Source organism: Heterocephalus glaber, unplaced genomic scaffold, assembly GCF_053883595.1.
Source record: "Heterocephalus glaber isolate CG9 unplaced genomic scaffold, H.glaber_assembly_v1.0 deba00000613, whole genome shotgun sequence".
In the NCBI taxonomy this organism is placed as follows: domain Eukaryota; kingdom Metazoa; phylum Chordata; class Mammalia; order Rodentia; family Bathyergidae; genus Heterocephalus; species Heterocephalus glaber.
This window is the reverse complement of record NW_028258152.1, coordinates 75,051-84,852: the sequence shown is the minus strand read 5'-3', so window position 1 is coordinate 84,852 and position 9,802 is coordinate 75,051. Positions and strand designations below refer to the sequence as shown.

At 36.8% G+C, this 9,802-nt stretch overlaps 1 protein-coding gene across 1 annotated transcript; it reads right to left on the bottom strand.

Moving 5' to 3' along the window:
• Positions 1-1,555: 1,555 nt before the first annotated feature.
• Positions 1,556-9,367, bottom strand: Fgb (fibrinogen beta chain). Its single transcript, XM_004869219.3, has 8 exons — positions 9,187-9,367; positions 6,271-6,462; positions 5,643-5,826; positions 4,399-4,626; positions 3,728-3,841; positions 3,171-3,296; positions 2,665-2,950; positions 1,556-1,949 (listed from the first exon to the last, which is right to left on the bottom strand). Exons 1-8 carry the CDS (start codon positions 9,259-9,261, stop codon positions 1,718-1,720), a joined length of 1,437 nt encoding a protein of 478 aa, XP_004869276.1. The 5' UTR covers positions 9,262-9,367; the 3' UTR covers positions 1,556-1,717.
• Positions 9,368-9,802: the final 435 nt, after the last annotated feature.

Below are 9,802 nucleotides of genomic sequence, written 5' to 3'. Positions count from 1 at the left end.
TTAAAAATATTTTTGAGGAGTGTATATTTGTTTTCCACATGGCTTCACTATTTTACATTCTCACCAACAGTGTGCAAGAGTACTACGTGGTTTCTAAATAGTCATACTTGACGCAGGAAACAGAATGGTGGTTGTCAAGAGACAGGGTTATGGGAAAGGGGAATTTTTTTTTTATTATAAACTTACAAAGTTATAGTTATGAACAGGTTCTAGAGACTGTATGGTACAGTGCCTATGGATAATACAATATTGTGCACTTAAAAATTAGTTAAGTGGGTTGATCTCAGGTCAAATGTTCTTACCACAACCCAACCAAACAAAACAAAGCAAGAGGACACTAGAAAACTTTGGAGGTAATGGGTGTGTTCAACACCTTGATCATGGTGGTCGTAACACGTGTATATGTGTGCTCAAATTTATCAAATTATTAATGTTAAATATGTGTGGCAGGTTTTTCTGGCAGTGGGATGCCAGAAAATTGCATTTTTGTTTTGTTTTATATATGAACTGTTCCTCAATAAAACCACTGGAAATTTTAAATTTAAAACTAGGGAATTTTAATTTAAAATTAGAAATTTTTATTTAAAGAATTTGGATGTGATAGCAAAGAACTAACATTAGGCAGGAAAGTGACTTGGCCAGAGTTTTCTATTTTTTCAGACAATGTATGAGACGACGGAGCACAGCCACAGGGGACAGAATTTGTGGCAAGGAAACTAGGTAAGAGTTGAAGTTAGAGTTGATGAGGAATTAAGAGAGTAGCAGCAATCTTGAGAAACTAATCACCTTTGTTTAGTTGCAGGTATTAAGAGGATGGGCTTCAGGACATTAAGTTCCATGAGGACAGAGGGTATGACAGCTGCCTGGCGCATTGGAGGTGCACTGAAGCAATGTTGGGATGATATGCCCAATTCGTAGGAGGACATGGGAAGAACAGAAAATCACTCCTACTTTAGTTCTAGTATGACTATGTAAAAGGAAAACCCTTGTCTCGATGGACAATAGGCAAACTCTGCCTCCTATTTCACTACTTCCCTTAAGAAGTAGTGATGAAGACTTGATCCTCACTGCCCTTGTGGAAGTTCTGATCCTGATCCTCAAGTGGACAGGATCTATTTATTCTCTGTATGGTAGTGGAGCATAGTAGTGCTTTTTCCCCATGACACAGAGTAAGATTTTAACTCTAAATGTTTAATTTCAGTTTCCTAGACACTTAAGGTTGCTAATACTTCTGCCTCCTACCAATCAAAGTCTATCTCATTGGCTGAGTGAATCACAAAATAAGGAAACATTAATTTATTGCAACAAAGAATGGTTTAATTAATACATCTGTTTGAAAGTTTTCTATGACAGATCTTACATAAATAAATAGGGGTTGAAAGTATACCTTTAAACATAAGATTTTATGTTGTCTCCTCATTTTTCTACAAGGAGAGATGATCCCTCTTCCTAATGTGAAATTTCTCACAATCAACTGGAATCAACTGACTCTGCCCACCATTATCCTCTCAGTTACTTCTAGGTAAGCAAGATAAATGAAGAATACACAAGCAAATTGTGTGCCGTTTTTAATGTAATTTATCCTATCCCTTTTCCAAAAAGTCACTTACAACCATTCAAGAATTTTAAAGGGATATAACATGTGAAAGGCAATTTTCTTAACATAATGTAAAAAATGTTGCTGCATACCGAAGAATAAAAATCTACACCTGGGAAACTACTGCTGTGGGAAGAAGGGCCTGATCTTCATAGACATCTTCTTCATCGAGTACCAGGATCCCTTCCAGTTCATCCACACCACGCCATCATCCGTGCCGTGCTTGGCCATGTCCCAGCTGTACTGCCCACCCCAGTAGTATCTGCCATTGGGATTGGCTGCGTGACATCTGTTATACCACCACCCACCACCATCCTCTTTAGAGCACTGTTTCCTTGGATCTGCATTTATCCTGAAAGAAAACATGTTTGGGGTTATCAGAAACATGTCATTAATATGTCACATTAATTCGTTGTACAGTACCCACAGGAGAATGTCATACTCAGTTGTATGTGGTGCTCTTTCCCTTGGGTTCTATATATGAAGTTCTGCTACTATACCAAAGGCTTTCTCTGCCCAATAGCAAAAAAAGGGGTGGGGATTGCTTTAGTATTACAGAACCTTGGAAAACAAAATAAAGCTTTTCATATGCACATTACAATATAGATCTATAGATATCTTCTAAATACTTATAATTCAGAAAGTGACTGTGCTGTAATTCCAGTTCTACCTCTTTGAAGTTGTGTGACTTGGATAAATTACACAATCTCTTTTCTGTCACATTTTGTATTAGTGCATATCGGCTCTAGGGATTGATGAGTTTCATTTTGGCAGATCTGTAATCCACATAACCTACTTTCATCATTCCCCCCATCACCCCTCTCATTCTACCATATTTTTTGAGGTGAGGGGTTTACTGTGTAAAATGTATTCATCTCTCTAAACTTCACCTGTAAAATGAGAACAATGTCTACCTTACACATAGCCAAAATGCTTTAGAGTGAGAAATAAAGAGCTCTGTAGAGCTGCCGACAGTCAGGTTCTAATGAATGACATTAGCTGTTATAAATAATATTGAGTAAAAATATTAGTGGAGACTTTTAAAACAGGAGGAATGTGACACATACCAGCCGTCATTGTCCCTGTCATAGGTGCTGAAGAACATGCCATTGTGGATGGTCATGGTCCTGTTTTCCCCCACCAGCTGGGAAGCGCCCTCTATCAGAGCATTGCCGGCTGTTCCTCGGTATTTGCTCACTGAGACTTGGTACTTGTTAGCTTCATTCTGCACCGTGAATCCTCCATATTGCGCCTTTACGGAGTCTCCTTTCCAGTCTTCCATTTCAATTAAGAGCTCTGTGGGTCCCATTTTAGTAAGCTGGCTGATCTTATCATTTCCAAGCCAATACTCACCTAAAGGAAAAATAGAATAGAATCTTACCAAAAGCAAACCTTTACAAACCAAAACCTGCTTTTGTGTTCTTATACTCTGCTTCCACATTTTTATATCTAAACTCCACTGAATGCTTAAAACCTAAAAACAGATTCCTGACACTTAGTGCTTTTTTTTTTTTTAACAGAAAGAAATCTCATTTTAAATAGAATGTTTTTACTTAGTATTTCCAGTTTTTACCTGGTAGGCCACAGTATTTTTTCCCTTCTGCACTGGTTGCAATATTTCCAAATCCTTGTTTGTATGGGTCCCATTTCCTGCCGAAGTCAACACTACCATCTTGACGGTTTTGAATTACTGTCCACCCTTTGGTTGATGGAAACAAAAGCAGCAGAAGTTAACCAATGACAGACAGTGTCACTTGGAAGGCAGTATCTGAATGCCTTGTTCATTCAATTTTTTCATTCCAACTCACATACTTTTTTCCAACATAGATATAAAAAGGAAATGGAGAGTAATGCTCTTAAAATCTTTGAAAATGATAAATGCTTTATCTTACTGCAAGTCATGAATCATAGATATTTTTAAACTTAAAATATTAGATTATGGCCAGGGATTTAGCTCAGTGGTTCTGCCACCTGCCTCGCAAGCACAAGGTCCCGAGTTCAATCCCCGGTACCCCCCCGTCAATATTAGATTAAATTCCAAATCGAATAGCTCATAGCCAGCTGTGTTAGAGGGAGGTCATCTCTCCTGGCATTCGAGTTGGTGACAATGAACCACTGCTCATGCCTCACCTCCGTTTTCCGTGCTCATGTCGCAGTACACTCTATATGGTTTGACGGAGCTATCTGGCTGGATGAGGTACATTTCAGATGTTTCACCTCCTTTCCTAATAATTTCCTCACATTCTGCAGGCATAAGATAACGTGTTATGGTCAGTTCTCAACAACGTAATTACTTGATCTTTAGTTTCCACTTCTTATAACTGCTTACATAAGTTATGAAGGACTGTTTTCTTGTAGACATTTCAGAATAATATAGAAATTGGATTTTCCTTTTACCGAAAATTGAACTTAGTTTCAAGGGATTCTATTTGCCTAGCAAATAAAAAAAGAAGCCCTTTCCATTTGTTATGCCCTGGCACATCCACAGACAGAGCCAACAGGATGAGGAAATTTCTATCTCTTTCCATGGCCCTGTCATCTGTTCACACTAGCACACATGTACACATACCAGCCCCCTTCCCCGAAAACTACCAGCAGCACAATATTCCATCCTTCAGAGCAGCAACTGGCAAAGTTCTCAGGCCAAGGCAGAATACAACATGTTAAAAACATCTTCATGATCTGCTGTAACAGTATTCTCTTTGGGTAACATCCACTGCATTTATTTTTCAGCATTCTCATTTTTAGAGAGTGTGTTTTCTTCTGGAACCCCACAGAAATAATGATCATTAGCTAGTTACCTTTGCCAGACACTACAGGAATATTACAGCTGACAGTGCATGGCGTGCGGCAGTACTCCATTTGAGCTGCGACATCGGATTCCAATTTTTGTATTTTGCTTCTCAGGTTTTCCAGGATTGAGCGGAGCACACGGAGGTTAGTTGGTATATTAGTATTCACAGTCTCATCTATATATATTCGGTGGTGCTCTAGTTCTGAGGAGTATTCATTTATGACATTTTCATTATCTGGAAAAATGAAATTATGTAGGAATGGTCAGCATTTTTTACCTCACAAAAAACTAATTGCGTTTAGCTCCATAATAATGATTTTTATTTTCTGATAATATATGAGTAGACATTGAGGTTGACATAGCTATATATTGAGCAACTATGGTATAGAGCGTTCAGAAATCATTTAGTTCGTGGCATACACAAATTAAAACAGCCCAATGATCACACCAGTAATTTACTGTAAGTGTGAAGACAATGTCTAATAATGAATAAAATTGATTGCTTGTTTCCTTGGCGAGGAAAAGAGGAGAAAACAGTACCTGAGATTTCCATCTCATAAGCTCAACGCCATATGGAGTGCATACACTTGATTTATCCAGTGATGGCAAGCCTTTTAGAGCTTTCAGTGATAACAAACGGCATGCTACAGCACGAGTGCCATAAGTTTGCCACCACTGTTTTATGTAGAACCTTGAAATTTACAAGCGAGATGCCATGATTTCTTTGGAAACTGTACAAACTTGGGAATGCTACTCACTGGGAAGCCTTCCCCACTAGCTGATTCCTAATCACCAAGCCAGTAGCGCTCAGCATTTGGATCTCAAGATTCACAGGTCAGGAATTACTATTTGCCAGTCAGTTTCATATGTCATGGATTACTCTCACATACTCAAAACCTGTAAATGTCACATTTTTCCTTTGCGAAAATTATCTTCTGAGTCACAAGACAAATTTCATATAGGCTAAAGCTAAGGAATCTCAGTGAAAATTTTCATAGGAAATTATCCTGGTGCTACACTGAAAATAATGCTTGCATCGTGTTTATGTGGCCAACTGCAGATGAAGGTGCTAGGGGAAGGGCCTCAGGATAACCAGGCAGCATGTATTTAGTACGCAGTAGTATTTACAGAAAGCAGTGTGTATGGGATTGAGACCAGTCTAGACAAGGCAGTCTCATAATCATGCATTCTCATGGTGAACAGTTCTGATGTTATTTCTGAGAATCAAATGGAAAACATAAAGGCATTTACTTTTCATTTGCTCCTGCCTCTTTTTCCACATGTCCTTCAGCAGAGTCACATACTGATGGTTGGAAGAGGAGGTCTGGGAAACAGACCCCACATTGTTGTTTAACTCGGCAATACTGTTTTTGGTCGGTCTTTCCTGACTTAGCAAAGTGTCTTGCAACTGACATCCTGTGGGACACAACACCCCCTGCCAACAAAGAAACAGCATGTGTAAGATGAGGGACTTGGGTTTGGATATTTGTTCAAATAGCACATAATCAAGTCAATGCTTTCATTAGTCAACATGGATACTTAATACTTTATTTTCCTTATGGCAGGCAAGAAACTGTAATTATCATCATATCTAATAAAAATTAAGAATGGTCCTTACCATGAAGAAATATAATTGGACTATGAAAATTTTTACCCACCTGAACAAAGGAAGTAGGCAAAATATAAAATAAAAGCAATACCCACATGTCCTAATTTATTTTCTAGGGCCCAGATCAAACAACACAAGAAATGAAGCCTAAACCAAAGGCCCAATTAATCTTAGTATTGTACTTTTATTTCCCAAACAAGCAAACAATAGTGATAACGCAGGTCGGTGGGACATTAGGCTGTTTCTGGACAGAAACATCAATACACCTACCAGGTCTGGGTCGGCATGAAGACAGCCTCCAGCATCAGGGGCTTTTCTTTCTACTTTCTTTTGGCTCGCAGCTGCTTTGGCTGGACGGGCTCGATAGCCACCTCCACTGATGGGCGGTGGGGCAGGCCTCAGGCTGGGAAGCTCTTCCCTCCTCTTGTCAAGGGGCCGATGACCACGGGCATCCAGGAGCCCCTACAGGGAACCAGACGGAAAGCAAGTGCAGAGCGTTAGAGAAGAGCCGAGGTTTAGCAGTTTCAACACCCTGTTTCCTAGTTTCCTAGTCGAGGGAGTCACAAGCCAGATGATGGGCTCAGGGTCCATCCACTGGCTGGTTGCTGGCATTGCTTCACAAGGCTATTCGTTCATGGGTCTTCAGTAACAGATGAGAGAACAACCGCACATAAAGTTACTGCACGTAGGGAAGTTTTAAGTGGCCCTAACCCAAAGCAGCACCAGATTTTGAACAGACATGACCTCAGATTCTTGAAACCTAAAGAATGGGACGTAAAAAATTGTCAGGAATCTGTACTGACAAGGAGAAAGAATATTCTCAAGCCTCTTGGATTACTAAATTCCTGTAATTGTTAATCATTTACCTACTTTCAACTTTTATGAACTGCTGATCAGATTAACTCCTATATAGTTGTATTTAAGAGACAATAAAGATTTACTGAAAGTGAAATGCATTTAAACTTTGTTTAAAGCAAGACAATCTTTGAACTCAACATGTTTAAGAGGAATGAGGTGCTCTGGAATCAGACTGTTGGGACGCCACACTTACTAGGTATGAGACCTTGGACAAGTTGCTCTATCTGTGTCTAGTTTCCTCTTAGAAGAGGGATGATTATAGCTTGTGTCTGCCTTCTATAAGCCTACTGAAAGGACTAAATGACTTACATATGACACCCTTAGAGCAGCACCTGACGCACTGTAAGTGCTCATTAATATTTTTATGGAAATCATACATAACCAATAGCAAAATTGAAGTGGCTTCTCCACTATTAATTCCACTTTTATTCTTATCTTCAATCAATGAAATTATTGGTTAAGTCATTTTCTTGAAATTTCCTACATGATTTCTTTGTCAAATACCATGATTTTATCATATATAAAATAATTCTCAAGGTTTTTATGTTGTAATTAAGAATATTTGCTAACTTAAAAACATTAACAGGTCATGAAGTGGAAAATATGCAGTGCATTATAAAAGTTTTAGTTTGGATTAAATATATTATCACATATTCTTTTTCAGTAGTTATACCATCAGGGGCTTACATTACAAATTAATAAATAACAAAACTTGGGCAGTTGCTAAGCTCTCTTGCAATTAAGTCTAAAAGTCATCTAATGAACTGTATTTGGAATTTTATTATCATTTATTAATTAAATTATTATATCATTTAAAATTTATTGAGGTAGTGCTAGAACTGAAACCCAAGCAGATTGGCTCTAGATCTCCCTGCTTAACCACTGAACTACACACACACACACACATATCCTTAATGCACGAAGATTTGGAGCATGTATATATTTTTGGAATCTAAGGCATAGTTTCAACCAGAGATATTCAAATTTTATGAGAAGTGATGTCAAATAAAATTATAAAGAAGAAGCTAGGGATTTAGTTCAGTGGTGCTGCGCCTGCCTGCAAGCACAAGGTCCTGAGATGAATCCCCAGTACCAAAAAAAAGAAAAAAAAGGGAAAAGAAAACTTTTCTTTTTTGTTTTAGAGTAATGTTAGTGATATAGCACTGATAGTCTAATATAGCATAATATTAGAGATACAGCATTGATGGTCTAGGTTTACTAGAGAAACGAATATGAAAAATATTTACTTAGCTCTATGAAGACAACTTATTGTTGAGCTAAAACTAGAAAATCCATTTTTGTAACCTAAACTATTAAACTGTTTCTAGGAGGATGAGTGAGTAGCAGTGTGAAATTACTTTGCAAAGTACTTTACAAAAATTTAGTCTCACATATTTTCTAGATTTTTTTACCTACTGTGATTAATTAATTATCTTTTAATATGCACAATCTGATCATTAGAACTAGATTATCTCTTCAAATTCAGCAAATTACCCAAAATGAATCAATTCCTTTAAGTATTACTCTGAATTCTTACCTCTAGTGTGATAATACTATGTCATACACAAGAAACTGGATCATGATACATTTGATAATAAAATTGAAAGCATTTAAATATTCATTTTCCTAAATGCATTTATATATTTTTGTTAAGCTCAAACCAATAACAAGAAGTTAGTAAAGATAGTACTTGAGAAAAAATAGTTCTACAAATGAAAATAATTGGACTGAGTTATTTCATAAGTATTAATAATAACAGTAAGTACTATATCTGATTTAAATTTTTCCATCTGAAAAAAACCAGTATTTTACTTTCTGTTATTACACTTGATCTAGTCTGCTGTTAAACTTAGATAGTAATTCTTATTCATAAACAATAAATAATCTCAAGAGCTATATATTAGCCTCTTTCATAAAAGACCAACCTATCCACCATAACTTTTGTCTTTTAAAATACTGTTCACTATGGTGTAGCTCTTTTAATTTTTGAATTTTACTCTTGTAATTGTAATAATGTACTGCTATACCTAAGTAAAAATCACAGTATTTGGGATAACAACTAATGAAAAAAGAAAATTTTACATCAGCTAAATCATCTTCCACCTGGGAAAATAAAGGTGATAAACCAGAAAATTAGAAATCATTTTGCTTTCATATAGGAAATACCATGAAGTATTCTCTAAGTAAAATAGGTCCTGGAGATTAACCATTCAGTTTTATAATTACAGTCAATTCAAACTTCATTTAAATAACTATTCTCCTAGGATTATGATTCCATTATTTTTAATATTAACAATATTAGTAATAAAATAATATTTTTGAAATCACCTCATCGTCGTAGTCATCAACAGCTTGAGACTTAACTGAGAAAACACACAATAGTAGCAATAATAGATGTTTCATGGTTTTAAATTTCTGGAGGTTCCAAGAAATCACCCTTTTCCTTTAGACTTGAGAGATTTTGCCCTCTCTATATATGCCTGGGTTCCCTGGTAGGCATGACTTCACAAATGGTTACCTTCCCTTAGTTAATATTTAATTTTTTGGTTCTGTTGTTGGCTGAGCCATTTTATCACTTAAGCAACATCTTCCCAGCAGGACTTATTTGCTTGTCATACAACTATTCTTCACTATTGGCCTAATTTAGAAACACCAAAGTTCTTGAATTCATTTACTCAGAAAAAATGATGGGAAATCAGGGCATTCCTACAGGAGATAAGTATCACATTTCTCATAAATTAGTGTGGATGTCACACAAGTTCACAAAGAATGTTTGAAGGAAAAAAAGAAATTTTAATCCAAGCACAAAAATTTTGATCTACTCAGGAGGCACTGACTAAATTATGAACTCACTCAAGATATACCATACATGCTTATGTTTCCAGGAAGTCCTGTAATTCAGGTTTTTAAAAGGTTATTGAGACCAAGGGCCAGGGATTTAGCT

Bases quoted from the DNA above. Each gene is read 5' to 3' on its own strand.
- Fgb (XM_004869219.3), bottom strand. From the start codon at position 9,261: ATGAAACATCTATTATTGCTACTATTGTGTGTTTTCTCAGTTAAGTCT. The intron at 5,827-6,270 runs GTAGGTGTATTG...CTTTGTTGGCAG, and splicing joins TTCATGCCGACCCAGACCTG to GGGGTGTTGTGTCCCACAGG. The intron at 1,950-2,664 runs GTATGTGTCACA...GTTTTCTTTCAG, and splicing joins GACAGGGACAATGACGGCTG to GATAAATGCAGATCCAAGGA.